The sequence below is a fragment of the Sarcophilus harrisii genome, chromosome 2 (genome assembly GCF_902635505.1).
Source record: "Sarcophilus harrisii chromosome 2, mSarHar1.11, whole genome shotgun sequence".
NCBI classification, from domain to species: Eukaryota; Metazoa; Chordata; class Mammalia; order Dasyuromorphia; family Dasyuridae; genus Sarcophilus; species Sarcophilus harrisii.
Genome location: NC_045427.1, coordinates 655,071,378 through 655,093,115, shown reverse-complemented (window position 1 = coordinate 655,093,115; position 21,738 = coordinate 655,071,378). Strand labels below are relative to the sequence as shown.

The window sequence follows — 21,738 nt, the reverse complement described above, 5'->3', positions numbered from 1 at the left end:
GGAGCCACAGGTCATGTCTATACAATCCTATATATATTTAAGGTTTCTACTCTGAAAAAGGAGGTTTGGTTAAGCAGTTTCTTGGGTTATGCGGCGGGAGAGGGGGATGCTTATTTGGGGGCCAAGGACTTAATGTTTTGTAACATGAGAGACTGAGACAGCAGTTAATTCTCTATCTTGTTCAGTATGTTGCATTTCTATGTTAGGTTTTGAAAGAAGCATTTTGCTCTTCCTCAGAATTAACCACACATTTATTTGCTTATATCCTAGTCTTTAATTCATTACACATTTAACCAATAGCTTTTTCAAAATGGTATAAAATAGAGGAGATCTAGATCCAGGGTTGCCAAGGAGCCCAGATGTTCCTTAAATGAGGCCTGATTTCCCATGATTCGCTAGACAGAGTCCATAAAACATCCACACCAATGATGACAAATAAACAAACATTGCCTAATTTTGGTTGCTGCTTTAGCAAGCCCTGCCCCACCTCCCCCCTTCCCCTGCTCTTCCATCTTGTGATAAAGTAACAAATAGACTTCTACACAGTCAAATGATCATCTGTTGTTCTGGTATAATCACAAGTGCAAGGGGAAAGCAGGAATCAAATTGGGGCGTCCCTTGTGATGTCTGTTCCTGGCATTAATTGATTAACCGAAGAAAACATACCTATCCTTCAAGTTCGAATTTCTTTGATTACCCAAGACACTCTTAAAAATGAGATGATGCATATCTAGGGAGTCAGTCCCAGCTAAATCATTCAGAAAAAAACTGTATTAAAAAGAAATTAGATCTTCACATATGGCCTTCAGTAGCCAATGACTCTTGGGTATTCAGCAGGATATTACGTCACTCTTTATCATATGTGTTCAAAGTACATGTCCCAATTTAGATCAATGGGATACAATCGAATTAATTCACTAATCCATACTCTCGGAATTAATGCAACAGTGACTCTATGTCATCCTTACAAATCCACAAAATTTGGGAATACTACTGTGATAAATGGGTATGCAGTTAATATTGTTGTGGGGTAAGGGGAACCGTAAGGGGGGGAAGTGTTTTAGTTATTCTTAATTATTGAAATCAAAGTGATTTTTTTTAGCACATTCCTTGTGCCCTTTTGAAATTTGTTATTTAAGTCGTTGAGCCTTTTTTGCATTGATTCACGATTTTGCTCTTCGGAAGGAAGTTTTTTTAATTCCTGTTCCAACTCCGTTGCGAAAGGACCTTTTCATGACATTCTTCATGATAAATGGCTTTAGAAAAGCCAGCTCTTCACTCCTGTCCACTGCAGCTAAGCAGCTATTCAGCAGGATGAGAAAGTAATCAGATTTTTCAGACAGCTGGCAATTCAAATAAAAAAAGGAATTATTGCTTTAAGGCATTTTTCCATCCCCCCCCCAAAAAAAAGCAAGAGTTAGAGTTGAAAGTTTTTTTCATCATTAAAAAGCAAACATTTCCAACACTTGAAATTACTCCATTTGATATAATCAACAAAACTGACTGCCTTTTAAATCAGCAGTTTTGTTGAAATGCAAGTTCTCCATCTATATCCAGATTAATATTGTTATATTCCTGTGCTGTTTTTCCAACTGCTATTTGCATTTACAGTGACCAGCATGATTAAGACATAATTACATCGTTTCAATGACACTAAAAATAACATAGCTTTGAAGATTTTCAATCCTTCAAAAGATCTTAGATTTTCTTAGTATAATGATTCTCTTCTCTTATATCACTCAAAAGTATGTCAACTAGACAGTCATCTCTGGACTCTCAAAGTTAACACCTAGCAAGGAGCCTCTCTTCCTGTGACTGATCCAATTCAGATACATCAATTTAAATGGAAAGGACTTTAATCATCCTCTATTCTAATTATCCCTCACTTGGAGAGGGAGAAACTGAGGATCAGAGAAATTAATTGAACTGCCCAAAGTCCCCCAGTTAGTAAATGGCAAAAGGAGGATTGGAACCTAATTCCTCTGACCCAGCCAGAACATTTCCTGCTACACCACGAAATGACTCGTCTTCTCTCAACAGATCCATAGTCTATGGTTGGCCCAGATTTAAAACCTTTCCAAATTTTTACGATTAATAAGGTCTTACTTGCTATTACTATAGACTCTGAGAATTCAAGGCTACTTTCATACCATAAGGAGGCATCTGAGGACCCAAGTGATGGGCTTTTTTCAAGATAAATTATTACCAACATCCTTTGTTTTATATCACCTTATTTCTGAATATATTGCTCCTTGGCAGTTAAAAAAATAAAATTAAAAACTAAAAAGAAAAGAAAAAAATTAAAAAGAAGAGAAAAATCATTGGCAAAGCTAGCTGAGGCATCAATAGTCTGATAGTCCATTATCAATATTCCACATTCACTGTCCCCACCTCTGCAAAGATTAAAAAACAAGTAACAGAATTTTTTAATCGACTCTCTGACCTATGTTATTCAAAAATATTATCAGGGTCGGTTCACCAACTTTTTATATAATAGTTTTTCTTTGTTATACTATCTTCCTCTCTTAATGTTTTAGTCTAATTGTCCTGTAGGGGGACTGAAGGTCAGGATGGTGTCACCTCTTTTGGGAAATCTCCCTCTGCTATACAAAAATATTAGCTTTTTCCATTAGGAAAGGAGCAGTGTATGTCCTGAGCCACCACACTCATTAGGCTTTCTCTCCTCTATAGTTTCAGAGTGTGTGCAATGCACCAAAGTAGATTCGGAAGAGGATAATTAGGCTGAAAAAATGATCATTGAGTAGGAGCACTCTGAGCAAAGATGCTTGAGAAAGCACCTTGCCCAAGCAGAGCCCGGGCGGTGCAAAAGCATCAAAGCTGGAAGCCATGAAAAGCAGCCCCCACGGAGGGCTCCAGACTCATTTTGCAGAAGAAACACCCCTCCTCCTCAGTCTCTGATACACACACACACACACACACACACACACAGAGAGAGAGAGAGAGAGAGAGAGAGAGAGAGAGAGAGAGAGAGGGAGGGAGGGAGGGAAGGAGAGAGAGAAAGAGAGAGACAGGGAGAGAGACAGAGAGAGAGAGAGAGAGAGACAGACACAGAGAGAGAGAGAGAGAGACAGACAGACAGAGAGACAGACAGACAGAGAGAGAGAGAGAGAGAGAGAGAGAGAGAGAGAGACAGAGAGAGAGGGAGGGAAGGAGAGAGAGAAAGCGAGAGACAGGGAGAGAGAAGAGAGAGACAGAGAGAGAGAGAGAGACAGAGAGAGAGAGACAGACAGAGAGAGAGACAGACAGATAGAGAGAGAGACAGACAGACAGAGAGAGAGAGAGAGACAGAGAGAGAGAGACAGACAGACAGAGAGAGACAGACAGAGAGAGAGAGAGACAGAGACAGAGAGTGAAAGAGAGAGACAGAGAGAGAGTGAAAGAGAGAGACAGAGACAGAGACAGAGAGAGACAGAGACAGAGGAGACAGAGACAGAGGGAGACAGAGGGAGACAGAGACAGAGGGAGACAGAGAGGGAGACAGAGAGGGAGAGAGACAGAGAGAGAGAGAGACAGAGAGAGACAGAGAGAGAGACAGAGAGAGAGACACAGAGAGAGACACAGAGAGAGACAGAGAGAGAGACACAGAGAGAGACACAGAGAGAGACAGAGAGAACGAACAACATTTCCTTTTAAGCTATGTAAACAAAGCATTGAAATGGAGAGTAAAGGAGATACTTGGCTCCCGTGGACTTCTGGATCTCCCACCATGCATATTGTTTGGGGAGTAATTCAAAACAAGGTTAGCCAGGATATCATTTTCAACCCTCCTTTGGTGAGTGCATTAAATGAGGCCGGGTAAAGAGGCTGCCCATCAAGAAGCAGAATATTCTGGAATTTGGACCAAATGGTCCCAGGAACCACACATATGGGAAAGTGACCCGTGAGTCTTGGCCACATGCCCACTGGGCAGCCAAGACGGCCAGACACAAACTTAGACGGCCTCGACCACAGAGACTGACATACTTAGAACTTCATCTATTTTGAAATTGGGGACCAGATGGCTTGGAGTCCCTCCATCGGTACCACCTTCCCCAGAATACACTTAATACAGATCCCCTTAAGGTGATAAAGCAAATGTCTGAGCATTAGTTTGGTGGCTTAACTTCCCAGCTCTAGAAACTGAATCCCTCTGTGGCCTGACTGCAGGGAATGCTCTGAAGGGCCAAAATGTGGAGTTGTAGGTGATGTCATTCCAGATCATCTCTGTGTAGATCAAGGGAACCCCCCAATCAAGGTCTGAGGAGTCCAAAGCTAGATTCTTCCTGGCTCTTCTATCACACACTAATTATCGGAGGGGAGATGGTTGGGAAAATTCTCTGACTTGAAAAATAGGATGATGTGTGAAGAAGTAATGCCAGAAGCATTTGCACCTAAAAGAGCCCTTGTAACCAAACATGAGGAAATTATAGAATCACAGAGAGGGCAGCGTGACTAACCAATCATGAAATCAGGAAGAGCTGGGCTCAAGTCCTGCCGATGGCACAAACTGACTGAGTGGCCATGGGAAAGTGTTTTGGCTTCTCAGGAAACTCTTTTTGAGCTGTTGATCTGAATTATTGGGGAGCTTCCCTTTACAAATGGAGTCACATGTTCAGACTGAGAGACACAGAGCAGAGAGCTAGGGACAAAGAGAGAAGCAGAGACACAGAGAGTGGGAAGGAGGGAGAGAAGTGGGGGGAAGGAGAGTAATGACAGAGAAAAAGATGGAGAAAATGAAAGACACACAGACAGCAAGACAGAGAACATAAGACACAGAGACAGAAAGAATAAGACTGAAATCTCAATAAAAATAAACTTTTGACTTGGTGAATGGATCTATGTAGGATAAAGATGGAGGAATATGAGTAGTTCTGGATGCTAAAGTGAGCATTTCTGTGATATTGTCTACACAGATAAGGAGCCAAACAGATTCTGAAAATACTTCCTGAATCTACTGAGTAAAACATAGTCACTCTACAGCCAGGTCCTCGTGGTATTTTGACTGAAGACATTTCCTAATGACAATTCCCAAGTATGACCAGGATAAGGATAAGCAGCAGAGAAAGGAGCCTTACCGTGGAGGAAGGAGTTGGCTTGCAGCACAGCATCTGCATGGACGAAATCCAGAGGACCAGAAGAAGATTCAGTCTCAATGAGCTGCAAAGGGAAAAACATCCAATGAGTCGCCACCAGCCGGCACTGTCCCATGGCAGTCACCTACCCCTTGCCTGTGCAAGAGCGTAGTCCTCTTACCTGGCCATGATTTACCTGCAGAATCCGTGCCAGCCCACGGCTCTCTATGGCCAAATCCTCACACTTACTGCCAGCCCTTCCTCGGGTGACCCTTTTATAGGAATAAAAATGTCACTGGCTCCCATCTTAACGTGAGTCATTGGTCCTAGGGTGACCTTTTCTCCTAGTTAAGTGGCAGATGATGAGAGCTCAGTGGCAGGACCAACCTGCTTTTTGCAGCTGACATCCCTTCGAGTTTTGTCACTAAACAAAGTGTCTCCAAATCCTTGACTTCCAACCCATCTCACGTCTGACAAAGGTCTTGGGAAATGTCAAAAGTCTGTCGTGCCTGGAGTTCACACCCTCTCTAGGATGACATTACTCCCTGCCATGGGGCACACCCAGTCTGCTGCCCACACAAAATGAGGTCTCAGAGAAGAAAGACCAACAAAATCTTTTCCTTGGCAACACACTCAAGTTAATTAACTGTCCTTCATCAGACGGTATTCTTTTCAGAGCTTGATAATTAAGCACTTATAAAAGAGTGATTTTTTCCCACAAGCCTCCAGAAAGAAGGAAGAAACTTTTCAAAATCTCTCTGTCCACATCATCTAGCATCCTATGAAGAGAAATCAACATAATACTTAAGTATGAGCAGGGCTTAATATCTCCTCAAAGCCTATGCCACAATTAGACACATCAATTTGATTCTATGTAACCAGCTTTACACTATTCAGTGTTTTCTGCGCATTCCAACTTCAAATCATCGGTATCGAAATAATTTATATTTATCCCCCAGAAGAAATGCTCCAACTTTCAGAAATCCCATTCCCCTGAGAGAAAAAATGAACGAAAATCTATTTGCTCTTTTCATCTGCCCTCCTTGAGGAGGGCGGGTTGTTGGTGGGAAATGATGATTTGGAGCTTATAATTTATGTCAATAAAATTGACATCCAAATTGAAATCATCATTCCCCCAGCTCTGCCCTTTTCCTCCACTCCTTTCTATGTTGACGCTCTTAGGTAGTAAGGATTGAAATGTCAAAATAATCATCTGTTACTCTTTTCTCTTATTAATGCCTTCACATGGTCACCATGTTCAGTAGTCTCTTCCCCCCGCCTTCAATTCTCTTTCTAAACTTTCCCCTTTTGCCCCTTAATGGCCACTATTGTAGCTCCACAAATTGCTTCCTGCCTGTATCACTCTGATGTCTTCCCAAATCATTTCTCCCCACCCCATTCAGTGCCTGACCACTCTTCATTTAATTTTTTTTCTTACAACCTGAGGAATCTTCCTCAAGAATTCCTCTGCTCAGAAATTGTCATCGGCTCCTGGTCTATAGAATAAACTTTAAACTCCTTATGTTACCATTCAAGATAGTCCACAATCTAACACCATTGACTTTTTCTGGCTTTGTAACACATACTGCCCTCCAAGCATTTTACCTTTCTGCCAAACTGGACTATTTTCAAGGGGGAAAGAGTCAACATGGTGGAGTAAGGGACCATAATTGCATAAGGAGCAGAGCACAGATTAGGAAGAAAGCAAACAAACCTCTCGTTGGATCATACCACATTGATAGCACTAAAAAAAATTACACATCTCCAGACTGAGCTGTGAAAAGCAGTTCAAGCAATACATCCTTCCTTCTTCCAAAAGTGAACAGAGCCCAACTCTAACATAAAGTCCAAAGTCAAGAAATAGGCTAGAAAAAATGAGCAAACAAGAAGAGAACCTTAACATAAAAAGTTATATGGTGACAAAGATCAAGACAAAACTAAGAAGACAATAATTTGAAAAAAGAATCTATAAGAAAAATACAAATTAGATGCAAGAATTCCTAGAGGAGCTAAAGCAAGATATTTTTTTAAAAAGAGCAAAAATGATTCTAAAAATGAGAGCAAAGAGAGGAAAATTGGTGGGGGTAAGCTATGTGAGAAAATTATGAAAAAAAGAATTAACATCTTGATAAAAGAGGTACAAAATATTGAAGAAACTAAGTCCTTAAGTCCTTAAAAATTAGAATTAGTCAAGTAGAAACTAATGACTTCATAAAACAAGAAACAGTAAAACCAAATTAACATGGAAATAAGAAGGAAAGAGACTAAGAGAAAGAAGGAGGAAGATTAGGGAAAGGGTAGATAAAAGTAGACAATAGTCAAAAGAAAGACAGTCTTGAGGAGGAGACAGGATAAAAAGAGAATAGATAGAAGAGAATAAGATTGAGGGAAATCTACAGTTAGTAGACTATAATTGTTGCTATGAATGGGATGAACTCTCCCATAAAATAGAAGAAGATGGCAGAATCTAACAATGTTGTTTACAAGAAACTCACTTGAAAAAGACAGAGTTAAAATAAGGAGTTGGAAAAGAAGGCTGCTTCAGGAAAATTTAAAGAAGCAGGAGAAAAAGACCTAATTTAAAAAATAATAGAGGAAATGACATTTTACTAAAAGGTGCAATAGACAATAAATTAATGTCAAAGTTAAATATATATATACACCAAATGGCATAGCATCCAAATTTTTGAAGGAAAATTTAAATGACTTACAGGAGAAAATAGACAATAAAAGAGGTGGGAATCTCAATTTACCTTTCTCCAACTTAGAGAAACAATCATAACAAAGACTGCTATTCTGGGTGTGAGCAACAAGTTGGAAGACTAGACAATTTCTCTAATTCCAATGACCTCTAAAACCTTCAAAAAAAATCATGAGCCAAAGATGAAAGAATCGGCTTTTCCCATGGTTTAGGATGCTCAAAATTTAAAAGAAAATGAAAAACCCCCTAAAACCCAGGATCTGGTCTTCACTAACCCTGATTTTACTTGGTACTTCTTTCCAATCTCCTATGCTGCCCACAGAGAGGCTGCACTAGCAAATCCAAAGACACAATGCAGCTTAAATCAAAACCCATCCCTGGACTCTGTTTCTCCTTTTCTCTTCTTCTTTCCTAGACCCATAAAAGACCAGCTCTAGGCTATGGAACTTTCCTCAATCCTTAACAGCCACAGTAGTCACAGCCTTTCAGGAGCAAAATCCTACTGGGAGTTGAAACCCATAAGAACCAACACTAGTGCAAGGAAAGCATTCACTACGAGTGCCAGAAAAGGCAAGCTCTCAACTTCTGGTAGTAGACCAAAGAACTAAGGAACTGAGGGAATGATACAGGTCACCGGAACAGGACATTGTACATGAGGAAATTCTATCCAGCACTCCACCAAGCCAAGAGAAGAGCAAAAGATCCAGTTGGAGACAGTTCTGACCACCCAAAAGTCAGGTGAAATAGAGATCTAGGCTCATGAACCATGAATTGTCAAGTGTAGGAGGAAATGTTTTGGCATCCAGCCCACCAAAAATCACAATTAGGAGAGAATCAGAAGTGAGTGATAAGGAAAATAAGACTGTGATCACCAGATTCTTCTGTAGAGTCACGTTAAGCTAGCAGTTTAAATGACTTTCTACCTAGTTATACCTGTTCCATCTCATGCCTTACCTCTCTCCATCTCCATCTCAAAGTAAAAAGGAAGGAATGAAAATATCTAAAATTTCAGGAAGAAGAAATCTCAAAGACCTTGAAGATATTCAACATTAGATAAGTCATTCAACAAAATAGATAAGTCAATAGGAGAATTTACAATTGAATCAATATAGCCTTTTGCATGCTTTGGGAGGTTGATCTCTAGAAATTTTGTGCATTTAGTTATTTGGAATAAAGTTCTCCTTCCATCATCGCTTCTTGTGTTTTGTTAAGATTATATAGAAATTATGTTGACTTTTGACTATTTTTTTATTAATTTATTTATTCAGTTGGAGAAGGGCTAAATAAATTATGGTATATGAATGTTATGGAATATTATTCTGTGAGAAATGACCAGCAAGGGCAGCTAGGTAGCACAGTGGACGGAGCACCAGCCCTGAAGTCAGGAGGACCCGGATTCAAATCTGACCTCAGACATTTAACACTTCCCAGATGTGTGACCCTGGGCAAGTCATTTAACCCTAATTGCCACAGGAAAAATAAAAAAAAAAAAGAAATGACCAGCAGGATGATTTCAGAGAGGTCTGGAGAGACTTTCATGAAGTGATGCTAAGTGAAATTAGCAGAACCAGGAGATCATTGTACGCTGCAACAAAAAGATTATACAATGATCAATTCTGATGGACATGGCTCTCTTCAACAATGAGATGATTCAGACTAGTTCCAATGATCTTGTGAAGAAGAGAGTCATCTGCCCCCTGAGAGAGGACTGTGGGAACTGAGCATTTTCACTCTTTTTGTTGTTGTTTGTTTCCATTTTATTTTCTTTCTTATTTTTTTCTGTTTTGATTTGATTTTTCTTGTGCAGTAAGAGAATTGTATCTTGACTACTTGCCATCTAGAGATGGGGTATGAGAAGAGAGGGAGGAAAATTGGAATATAAGAGTTTGCAAGGGTTAATGTTGAAGAATTATCCATGCAAATGTTTTGAAAAATAAAAAGCTTTAATAAAAAAAGAACATTTTGAAAAATTAAATTAAATTGATTTTTATTATATGCTTTATGAATCATACTGGGAGACAAAATCAGAACAAAAGGGAAACACCATGGGAGAGAGAAAAAACAGAAAAAAGAAGTGAACATGGCACATGTTGATTTACATTCACTCTCCTTAGATCTTTTTTTCTGAATGCAGACAGCATTTTCTGTCCAAAGTCTACTGAGATTGCTTTGGATCACTGAACTACTGAGAAGAACTAAGCTTTTCATAGTTGATCATTACACATTCTTGCTCTTATGTACAATGTATTCCTGGCTCTGCTTGTTTCACTCAGCATCAGTTCATGTACATATTTCTAGGACTTTCTAAAATCAACTTGTTCATCATTTTTTACAGAACAATAATATTCCATTACCTTCATATATCACAGCTGATTCAGCCATTCCCCAATTGATGGGCATCTATTCATTAACAATTCTTTGTTATCACAAAAAAAGCTGCTACAAACATTTTTGCACATGTGGTCGTTTTCCCAAATGATTTCTTTAGGATACAGACCCAGTAATGGCACTGCTGGGTCAAAGCGTATGTACAGTTTTATAGCCCTTGAGACATGGTTCCAAATTGCTCTCCAGAATAGCTGCATCATTTTATAACTCCACCAATGATGCATTAGTATCCCAATTTTCCTACATCCCCTCCAACATTTGTTATTATTTTTTCTTGTCATCTTAGCCAATCTGAGAGGTATGAGGTGGTACCTCAGAGTTGTTTTAATTTGCATTTCTTTATTCAATAGTGATTTAAAACATTTTTTGTCACATGCCTATAGATGGCTTTAATTTCAGATGACTGAAAATCATCTGCTCATATCCTTTAACCATTTATCAATGGGGAAATGACTTGTATTCTTTTTTCTTTTTTTAATTACGACTTTTAATTGACAGATGATTTATAGTCTTAGAAACTTGACACAGTTCTTTATATATTTTAGAAATGAGACCCGTATCTGAAACTAGCTGTAAAGATTTTTTCCCAGTTTTGTACTTCCCTTTTAATTTTATTTCTGTTGGTTTTGTTTGTGCAACCCTTTTTAAATTTTATGATCAAAACTGCCCATTTTGCCTTTCATAATGTTCCCTAGTTCTTCTTTGGTCATAAACTTCTCTCTTCTCCTGAATATGTATTTTGTAACCTGCAAGTTCGCTAAAAATTTAAATGTCTAAATTAGTATCTCTGCTGATTCCCTGGGAGTTTCCAAGCAAACCATCATATTATCAGCAAACAGGAATATTTTTGTCTCTTCTTTGTTTTATTCCTTTAATTCCTTTATCTTGTTTTATTGCTAGCATTTTCAGAACCATATCAAATAATAGCGGGAAGACTGGATAATCTTGCTTCGCTCCTTTGTTTGCTGGAAAAGGTTCTGATATTCTTATTGTATATGATGCTTGCTTTCAGTTTTAGATAGATGGGTTTTTTAAATGATATTAAAAAAGATCCCTCTAAGTTTTTATTTTGTAGGGTTTTTAGCATAAAAGAGTGCTGTATTTTCCCAAAGGCTTTCCCCACATCTATTAAAGTAACCATGTAATTTGGGCTGCTTGGATTTTTAGTATATTAATTTATATTGACTGTTTTCCTAACACTAAACAATCCTTGCATTCATGGTATAAACATTTTTTTGATCATAGTGATGATTTCTTGAGTAAATCATTGTAACCTTTTAAATAGTATAATGTTTAAATTTTGTGTCAATGTTTATTAATGTTTTTGCCTGTAGTTTGATTCCTGTGGTTTATCTTTCCCTTATTTAGTTATTAGGACTGTATTTGTCCCATGGAATTAATCTGGTAGGCTTTTACTTTCTTAATTTTGGGGAATAATTTGAGAAGTATGGGAACTAACTTCTTTAAAACTCTGATAAAATTCTCCAGTGAATCAATAAGGTCTAGGAATTTTTTCCTTAATAATTCTTTTATAGCTAAATTCATTTCTCTTCCTGAGAACAGATTATTTAAGACCTGTAATGAGTCTTCTGATAGTTTGGTTATTTAATATTTTTGAAGACATTCTTTTATTTCTTTGCTGTTCTGAGTTTTCTTAGCCTATAGCTGCATATAATGTGATTTGATTATTTTTACTCTGCTTTTGCTGTGATTTGGCCTTGCTTATTTGTTATTTTATTGGTTTGATTTTTCTGCTTCTTATTTTTAACGAGATTAGCTAAGAATTTATCAATTTTGCCAGTCATTTCAAAGAACCAACTTTTAGTTTTATTTATCATTTTATGATGATTTTTTTCTTTTCATTCCCCCTCTCATTTTATTGTCTCTTCTTTTGTCCTTATTTTAATTTTTTGTTGATTTTCTAATTTTTGATACATATTCATTTCATTAAACTTTTCTTTTTCTATTTTGTTAATGCACAATTTTAAGAATATGATTCTCCCCCAAGGGCTGCCTTATGTGCATTCCAGAAATTTTGGTATGTTGCTTCATAATTATCATTTTATTTCATATAGTTATTAATTATTTCTGTGATTTGTTCACATGAATGAGTCACTCATTAAGATTTCATTCTTAAGTCTTCATTTCAGTCAGTATCTTTTATTTGTATTCCCTGAATCAGTTTCAATTCTTATTGCATGAGAATCTATAAAGGTTGTATAAGCTATTTCTATCTGTTTATAATGTCTCTGACCTAGTGATATGGTTCATTTTTGTAAAAGTTTCATGTGGTGGGGGTGGAGCCAAGATTGTGGAGAAAAGGCAAGGGACTCACTTGAGCTTTCCCAAATTCCCTTCCAAATAACTTTAAATAATGCCTCAGAACAACGTCTAGAGTAGCAGAACCCGCAAAAGAATGGGATAAAGTAATTTTCCATTTCAACAGCTTAGGTCAGCAAGAAAGAGAATGAGAGCGAAGCAACTTGGGCTACACCAGCACAGGCTTTTCCCCAGCAAACTAGCAACGAGTTTTGTGGACGACTGAATTAGTGGTGGTCAGTGGCTACTTCCAGAGCTTTCATTCCACAGGCGGTAAGGGAGTCAAACAAGTGGTTAGAAGGAGATTATAGTACATTGTTGGTGGAGTTGTAAATGGATCCAACCATTCCAGAGAAGAATTTGGAATTGCCCAAAGAGCTATCAAAATCTGCATACTTTTGATCCAGCAGTGTTACTACTTGTATCCCAAAGAGATCTTAAAAAGGGAAAGGGACCCAAGTGTGCAAAAACGTTTGTGGCAGCCCTTTTGTGGCCAGAAACTGGAAACTGAGTGGGTGCCCATCAATTGGAGAATGGCTGAATAAGTCACAGTATATGAATGTTATGGAATATTATTGTTCTATTAGAAACAATCAGCAGGATGATTTCAGAGATGCCTGGAGACTTACATGAACTGATGCTGAGTGAAATGAACAGAACCAGGAAATCAATATTCATGGCAACAAGAAGATTATACAATGATCAGTTCTAATGGATATGGCTCTTTTCAATAATGAGATGATTCAGGTCAGTTCCAATGATCTTGTGATGAAGAGAATCATCTGTACCCAGAGAGAGGGATGTGAGGACTGAGTGTGGATCCCAACATAGCATTTTTACTCTTTTTGTTGTTTGCTTGAATTTTGTTTTCTTTTTCATATTTCCTTTTTGATCTGATTTTTCTTGTGCAGCATGATAATTGTATAAGTATGTATATATATATATATATATATATATATATGATTTAACATATTTTTTAATGCGGTTCACATATATTGGATTACTTCCATCTAGGGAAGGAGGCGAGGGAAAGGGGGAAATTTGGACACAAGGTTTTTCAAAGGTCAATGTTGAAAAATTATCCATGCATAGGTTTTGAAAATAAAAAGCTTTAATAAAAAAGATGGAGTTAATAGGATTCTTTTGCTAGAGCTAAGGGCAAGAGTCTGTTGCATTATCCATTCTTGGATCAGGGTCACAGTCCAGGGGCAAGGAGGAGTACTTGCACACTAGAGCTTGTGGCCACAGGGGAGCTGAGACCATGAATACAGTTTCAGGGCAGAAAAGCATGATTGTGGTTCCTCAGACAAAGTACAGTCCAGGAGAATAGTAAATATCTCTCTCCTTAGATCATATCAAATTGAAGATCTGAAAGCTTACAGACCCCCCAGAATTATCTCTAAAAAGAAATGCACAAAAACAATCTGAAGCTTAGGACAGCATGCCCTTTACCCTATGAATACAACCAAATTTTAATATAAAGTTAACACCAGGAAATAGTCTGGGAAAAGGAGTAAATAACAGCAAAAAGATCCTGATCATAGAAAGCTTCTGTGGTGAAGAAACAGGGGAGATCAAAACAAACTCAAATAAAGACAACAACAAAAAAAATGCTGCATCCAAAGTCTGAAAGAAAATGTGAATTGGTCTCAGGTCCTGAAAGATGTCAAAAAAGAATTTTAAAAATCAAAAGAGAAAAATGGGAAAAGAAATGGCAGTGATGCAAGAACATCATCAAACTCTTGGTAAAGGAGGCACAAAAATTAATGAAGAAAATAATGTCTTAAAAACGATAGGCCTATTGGTAAGAGACACGAAAAGCCAAATAAGAAAAAGAACTATATCCAAAGAGTTATAAAACTGTGACCCACTGATAGCATTACCAGGGCTGCATTTAAAAGAGATTTTTTTAAAAGGGAAAAGACCTGTATGTACCAAAAAATATTTATCGTGGCTCTTTATTGGTGGCAAGGAATTAGAAATTGAAGGGCTGCCCATCAGTTGGGAAATGGCTGAACAAGTTGTGGACTATGATCGCGATGGAATGCTCTTGTGCCATAAGAAATGATGCTTTCAGAATTACCTGGAAAGACTTAACATGAACTGGTGCAAAATGAAGCTAGCAGAACAGTATATAAAATAACAGCAATTTGTACAACGATCAGCTATGAATGACTTTGCTATTCTCAGCAATACCATGATCTAAGACAACTCATAAGGACTTATGATGAAAAATGCCATCCATCTCCAGAGAAAGAACTGAGGGAGCCCGAGTATAGATTCAAGCATATTTTTTTTACTTGAATTTTCTTTTTTTTGGTTGTTCTACATTTTCTTTCACAACATAACTAATATAGAGATATATTTTACATGATTGCACACTATTATGTCAATTCATCAAATTGCTTCTCTTTTCAATGAGGGTGATGGGGAAGGAGGGAGAAAGAATTTTGAACTTAACAGTTTTGAAGACTGTTTTTACATATAATTGTGAAAAAATAAAATTTTAAAAAGTTAAAGTTTCAGGTGGGGTAGAGAAATGTGTATAATCATTTGCTGTCTCATTTAGAAAATACTGTAAGGTTTTTAATCTTAGTTTCTTTTCAAATTTGCTTAGTTCCATATTTTTCCTTTTGTTTGTCTTTGTTAGATTTATCCAAAACTAATTGATGAATATTGAAGTCTCCTGTCACTATTACCTTATTGTCTGTCTTCTTGAAACTCAGATTAATTTCCTTTATGAATTTGGATGCTAAGGCATTTGGAATATATATTTATTACTGACATTGTTTTGTTGGAGCTGCAATTTGTATAGCCATTTCTCCTACACCATGAATCTGAGACCTTTCACCATTCCAATTCTTTCATCCAGATACTTGACAGCTTATCAGCATCCCTGCCAAAATGTGCCATTATGTGACTGTATGCATAATACAGGGCTGTATGCAACAGTACAAAGTTGTTATGATTAGGGTGGAGTTCAGAAGGGCCTCTTCTCCTGGACACTTTACCATTCAGAGCAGTTCAAGACTTCATTAGATTTCTGGCCAAATTCTACAGTGGATTCCCATCTAGTTTATAATTCACATGCCTCTCTGCCTACCCTTACCTCCTCCATCTCATAGAGAATCAAAGATCTTTGTAAAGTACCTAACAACAGGAGCTTAAGAAATACCTGTTATCTCCTTCCCTCACCTTGTAAAATTCATTTTTTTCACCCAGGTTTTAAACTCCTTTTCCCCCTTTCAAATTTCATCTCATTCATTTTGGCCCAGAATTCCAGCTTGCTGAGATCTTGATGAGCTCTGACTTTTATCATCCAAAGTGTTAGTCACACCTTGTGCCATCCATGAATTTAGTCAACTTATACATTTATCTAAGTCGGAATCTTTGAGTAAACTGCCATCCTCCTCCTTTATTTATTTATTTCTCCCCCTCTTAATTAATTTATTTATTTGTTTTCTCTTGTAATTCCTGCCCCATTTCAAGATTAGGTCACAGTCTTTCTTATACAGATTTCCTCCATTAGGGCCTTCTCTCCTGACCCCACCAAAATCATGTGTTTACTTTGTAGAGAAACATAAATATACGTGTATGTATACAGAAGTAGCATTTGTTAATTAGCTCACATGTAGCTCATCTCCCCAATTCATGCTGTGCCAATAGGATACTTCCTTATTGATATATTGATTATCTATATAATATATATTGATTGAAATCCTGAGATTTCCTTAGCTGGGTATCAATATCTCACCCCAACAGAATCTAAGCTTCCTGAGGGTAAGGATGAGCTTTTGTCTCTGTATCCTCATTATGATGAGAGATGGGGGTGAGAAGTTAATTTATCTTGGCTTATGGACACTGTCTCCCTGGAGATAAGTGGTAGGGATAAGGACAGGAGGACCAGATACAAGACCCTAAGAGAGGCAGGACAGGACCAAAGACACCTTCTGTCTGCTCCTTCCCCACCAAAGTTTCATTAAACACCTACTGTGGGGCGAGGTATCCACATTAGGAAAGCATTGCACAGTGGTCAGTGTGAGGGACTGAAGGCCAGAACATCTGTGTCTGAGGCTTTTCTCCAGTAGGACACCCCGGTCATATCATCTTTTCAGCCTTAACTTCTTCATAAGTTTAATGGGGATGATCATAGTACCTATTTCACAGGCCTGTTATGAGGATCCAATGAGATGAAAGATGCAAATTGTTCTTAAACTTAAAAACTTAAAAAAGTGATGGGAAATCTCAGAATTGTTACAAAATTAAAAACGGTTCCTGAAGCTTACCTATATGTGGATAATTAATCAATCGGTAGGCGTTCATCATATATGAGAAGTGCTGGGGAGATGGACAAAAATGAAATTGTGTCTGCTCTCAAGGAGCTTACATTCTATTTGAAGGGGCAACTTTACACGCAGAGAGGTACAGATACTACAGATGGACCAAAAAAATGCAAGAATTTCTGGGCTTGGGGGGGAGTCATGGAAGGTCTTTTGTAGGAAAGGGGTCTTGAGCCAAGGAGTGGAGGGAAGGAGGGAGTTCATTCGAGGAACGAGGGAACAACCTGAAAAGTTCTAGCCAAACAATAAGCCATTGAGTGGTCCTGGTGAATTGGAAAATGCCTTCACATCTTACTTGGATGCCGTGCTGGCTCCTCAAAGACCCCATCAAAACCTCCATATCCTCCATGGCACAAGGCCGTCCTCGCAGCCCACTTGGGGTTTCACAGAATTGTTCAGTCAGAGCTCAGCCTTATGATTTCATGAGGAATCCAACGTCCCGAAACCTTTTCAGATGTCTCCTCATGAGTCTCGTCAGGGAGAGGAGGCCAGTGTTCTTAACCTCCTGTGAGTAGTCTGCCAACTTTAAAAGGTTGATGAGTTCCTAAATAGACCAAATGCTCATCAGAACCCCGCCAGCCTGCTAGGATGAGCTGAAAGGGGTAAAGAAATCTCTGTCTCTAAAAGATCACCAGGACCTCTTGTTATTTAGCTTCAGTGTGGATGTCCTGGGGATCAGTGGGGAGGAGTAAGAGAAGTCTGGAGGAAGGAAAACCAGCTTTCTGGCCTAGCCTTTTAGCTCAGAGCCAAAACTCAGAATTGTAAAGGCATTTAAATAAATTTTTTAATGACTTAAGCCAGAAAAGGTTAGCGCCTTGGTTCAACTGAGGCTTTTGCTGCCTTTAAAAAATATATACAAATTGATTTCCCCATCTCTAATTATAATGCCCATTAAGCCCTGCATCTTTCACTGGATATGGAAAAATCTATTTATTTTTACAGTTTCTTAATACGTAATAGCCTTATATCCTCAGAAAGTATAATTAAAATGCAGAATGTGTGTAAGTGAGTTTTCCAGCTTTATGGCAGCATTGTGGAAATTAAGGCTGGTGCAGGGTTGGATTTAATTCCTTGGAATAAATCACGGGCCCAGTTCGGCTTGGTTACCTGAATTCTGTGGGTCCATTTGTGTGCACATAGTTTGAAGTGAACAAAGGCACATTTTTGAAACATGGAACAAGAAGTAAATCCAGAAATGATGGGATTCGATTTTGGGATAGCACGTCCAGAAAAGTGTATTATCTTCTCTTCTCCTCTCTTGCTCATTATTCTCAAAGGGATCAGTACTCTCTTGTTCCTCCCCAAGTGTCCCTCAAACGTGAGTCCAAGAACTCAAATTTGATGACTCATTATCAATGGGGTCAAGAATTCAAACCATGACTCTCACACTTAATAACTGATTGAAAAATAATTTCTCTTAAAGTTTCAGCTTTCTCATCTATAAAAAAAGGAGTAATAATAGCACCTACCACCCAGGATTGTCGTGAGGTTCAAATGAAACAAGGCTCAACTTAGAACTTGCCACATAGTGGTCACCATATAAATGTTAGCTATTATTAATAGCTATTATTAGATGATCCTTTGGAAGTGATATTAGAGAAATGATCCCTATTCAGAAATGACATCATCTTTTTTGGCCTTTTTCAAAAGAATTATTATTTTATTAATGAATTTCTTTCCATTCCTGAGGTTCTATAAGTTTACTATATTATTATGCTCATTTTCCAGATGTAAGAGTCGGGAATTATACCTGTCCCAAATAATCACAGAAGGCCCAGACATCTAGACTGAATCAGTAAGACAGAAGTAAACTCAATATGAAAAAGTACCTAATCAATTTGAAAGGATCATAAAGGCCTTTGAATGAAATCCCAAAAGAAAAGAGATATGATCGTTTTCACAGAGCTATATTTAAGGGGAACGTCAGAAGGATCCCATGAAGGGAAAAAACCTGCAGTAACTCAGTCATGCATTACCCCTTTGACGCATTGGTTTCCTAGTCATGTGGATTACCACATTTTACTATGAATTTAAGGCGACTTCTCCCACAGACCGGTGTGTACAAGGATTTGGAGGAATTACTTCTCTAACAATCACTGCCATATCTGCTTAGGAAATATCCACTGCAGAAGTTAATTAAATGTGACTGAAAAGCAACAGGCTGAAGCTTGTGAGGGATAGTACTAGAAAATCCATATTCCTCCCAAAGTTGCCCCTGAAACCGTCAGAGGAGCAGTGGTTCATGACCCACTGAGGAACCAGCCAACCCTGCAAGTGCAAGTTAGGGTAATGAGTCCAGAGAGGGGGCTACCTTTAGCTAGGGTCACCTGGCCACCCGCGAGATGCTAAGGCAATCTTTCTGAACTCATGACTATCTCTTGGTGGCTCAGCAGAAAGGACACCCTCAGGGGCACCAGAATTGGAGAACTGCACTGGACAGTTTGCACAATTAGCTTCTTGATGAGACGCCTTCAGTAAACCTGAAGGTAGTTGTTTCAGGTGGACGGCTCGCCCAGGGCAAGCTCTAACAGTTATTCAGAGGATGACTTTGGAAGAAGCTGTCATTATCAGAGGCAAAGCAGAGGGGACGTCTTTCTGGATTTGAGCTGATCTCACTTATGGGCTCATTCTCAGCTCTTTGCTCCTGGATCAGCCTTTACTTCTGCTCTAAGCTTTAATGTCATGTCACCAACTACCTGCTGGATATTTCAAATCAGTGGACCAAAGGCAACTCTGGTTCAACGTGCCAAAGAGGAAGCCACATGATTCTCTCCAAATCCAATCCCCACTTTTCTATCAAGGTTATTGTTGAGTCCAGTCACCCGGGTTCACCCCCAGAAGGCCCTCTCTGCTTTGAGTTGAAAGCTGCACTTTCAATCCAGTCCACTTTATCTCAAATGCTCACAAAGCCTCTACTTAGATCCAGCTCTCAATCATCCCTCCCCTAGACTACTGGGAGAGTCTCCTAACTGGCCTTCTAATTGCTTCACACTTCTTTTTGCTTCATTCCATCCCCCCCACAGCAGCTAAAGTGATGACAGATCTGATATAGGACCTTGCCTCTCCCAAATTGAGTCAATTCCAGGGGTTCTCCCCAGGAAAAAAAAATGCACAGTTCCTCTCTGAGACATTTAAATAAATCCCTTCTCAATCTAGTCCCAAACCTATCTTTCCCATTTGTCTTATATTATTAAATATAATGATCATGTCATGAAATACGATATGATTACATTTCATTTTATATTATAATCATCAGACACTGTACAAAGTGGCCCTTTTACTGCTCAATGCAGTCGATAAACATTTATTAAACACCTACTATATCCATGGCACTGTGCTAGGTTCTGGGGACACAAAAAAGGGCAAAAGACAGCTCCTGTTCTCAAGGAGCTTACAATCTATCAAATGAGGGAGGCTACATGCAAATAATTATATAGAGCAAGTTATCTCCAGGATAAATAGGAACCCTTGCAAAGGCTGGATCTCACCCTGAGAATGCCGTCCTTTATCTCTGTCTTTTAGAATCCTTTTCTTAAAAGTCCATAAGACCCAAGCACCCTCTTCTACATGAAGATCCCCCCTCCTCAGATACCGGTGCCCTCCCCCCCACATCCTCTGGTATTTCTTTTATTTGTTGTTGAGTCATTCCAGTCCAGTCATGTCCATCTCTCTGTGACCCCATTTGGGGCTTTCTTGGCAAAGATACCAGAGTACTTTGTCATTTCCTTTTCCAGCTCATTTTAGAGATGAAAAAACTGAGCAGAGGTAAGTGATTGCCCAGAGTCACAGTAAGTGTCTGAGGCTGGGTTTGAACTTGGATCTTCCTGATCTTAAGCCTAGCACTATATCCACTCCATCACATCCTGTGTGTGTATATATCTACATCTATATCTATACATATATAGGTATACACACATACAGATAGAAAGAGATCTAGCTATATTTCCCATATATATTTCTCTAGGGACATGTTTCCTTCCTGATAGAATATAAACTTCTTGATGGCTCAGATTTTTCCTTTTGATTTTTGTGTCCCCAGCTAGAACATGACTAGTCATATAGTAGGAGGTTAATAAAAGCTTGTTGAATAATTAAGCAAAGATTTAGCTGGCAAACAATCTGCCTGCCAAACCACACCAGCCCTCCTCACTCATTCATTATCCTTACAGGACAAACACTTCCTCCTCCTCTGAGTCTCCAGGACCCTCTCCGGAAAGGAGGCTCAAGTTTGTCCCAAGTGCTCCAGGTCCAGAGCTAGGGAGCTCTGGCATTCACAAGTCGATCTCTTGCCACTGGAACAGAAGCCTTTGCTCCCCCAGAGCACTGTTCTTTTTACCTTAGAGTCTTTTTTTCCAGATTTTCTCTTTTCTTTTCTCTTCTCAGTTCCATAACCTGGCACATTGAGAGACGTTCTCTACCTTTGAGAGGGGACCAGCTGGCCCACACAGCCATGACCCAGCAATGACCAAAGAACCCAACAATAACCCAACCTACTCTCCTTACTTACTAGAAATACATGCTCAGCCCTGGGCTTTGCACATGGTGATGGGGTTGATGAGTCACTTCCTTTATATCTTATTCACAACACCTGGACAGGTTCTTTAGCACCTCTTGGTAATTTGACAATCCAATCTAACTCCCTTTCTCTTCTCTAATCTTCTCTTGTCAGTTTGTCAAGTAAACAACAATATTTGCCTCACCATTTTATTTTATTTACCTTTTCTTATTTTCTTTGCTTTTCAAGTACCCTTTTCCATTTCCATCTTTTCATCTTTCAATTCAAATGGTTTTTCTTTTCCCTCTGCTTTTTTTCCTTGACTCCTCCCCATCTCTTCCACCTTTTTCTCTTCCTCCTCAGGTCTTTCTTTTTAATCCTCCCTTTTCATAGATAATCCTCTCCCCATTGTCTTGTTCCCTT

The 21,738-nt window shown here is 38.7% G+C and overlaps 1 protein-coding gene across 1 annotated transcript; it reads right to left on the bottom strand.

The window, feature by feature from the left end:
- Nucleotides 1-261: 261 nt before the first annotated feature.
- Nucleotides 262-21,348, bottom strand: NPS (neuropeptide S). Its single transcript, XM_031957024.1, has 3 exons — nucleotides 21,157-21,348; nucleotides 5,076-5,157; nucleotides 262-1,343 (listed from the first exon to the last, which is right to left on the bottom strand). Exons 1-3 carry the CDS (start codon nucleotides 21,270-21,272, stop codon nucleotides 1,164-1,166), a joined length of 378 nt encoding a protein of 125 aa, XP_031812884.1. The 5' UTR covers nucleotides 21,273-21,348; the 3' UTR covers nucleotides 262-1,163.
- Nucleotides 21,349-21,738: the final 390 nt, after the last annotated feature.

What these genes read in the sequence shown, in the direction of transcription:
- NPS (XM_031957024.1), bottom strand. Translation starts at nt 21,272, where the DNA reads ATGGCTGTGTGGGCCAGCTGGTCCCCTCTCAAAGGTAGAGAACGTCTC. An exon ending in CTGGAAAAAAAGACTCTAAG is followed by an intron (nt 5,158 to 21,156) that starts GTAAAAAGAACA and finishes TTCCCTTTGCAG; the next exon opens with CTCATTGAGACTGAATCTTC. An exon ending in AGCCAACTCCTTCCTCCACG is followed by an intron (nt 1,344 to 5,075) that starts GTAAGGCTCCTT and finishes TTGAATTGCCAG; the next exon opens with CTGTCTGAAAAATCTGATTA.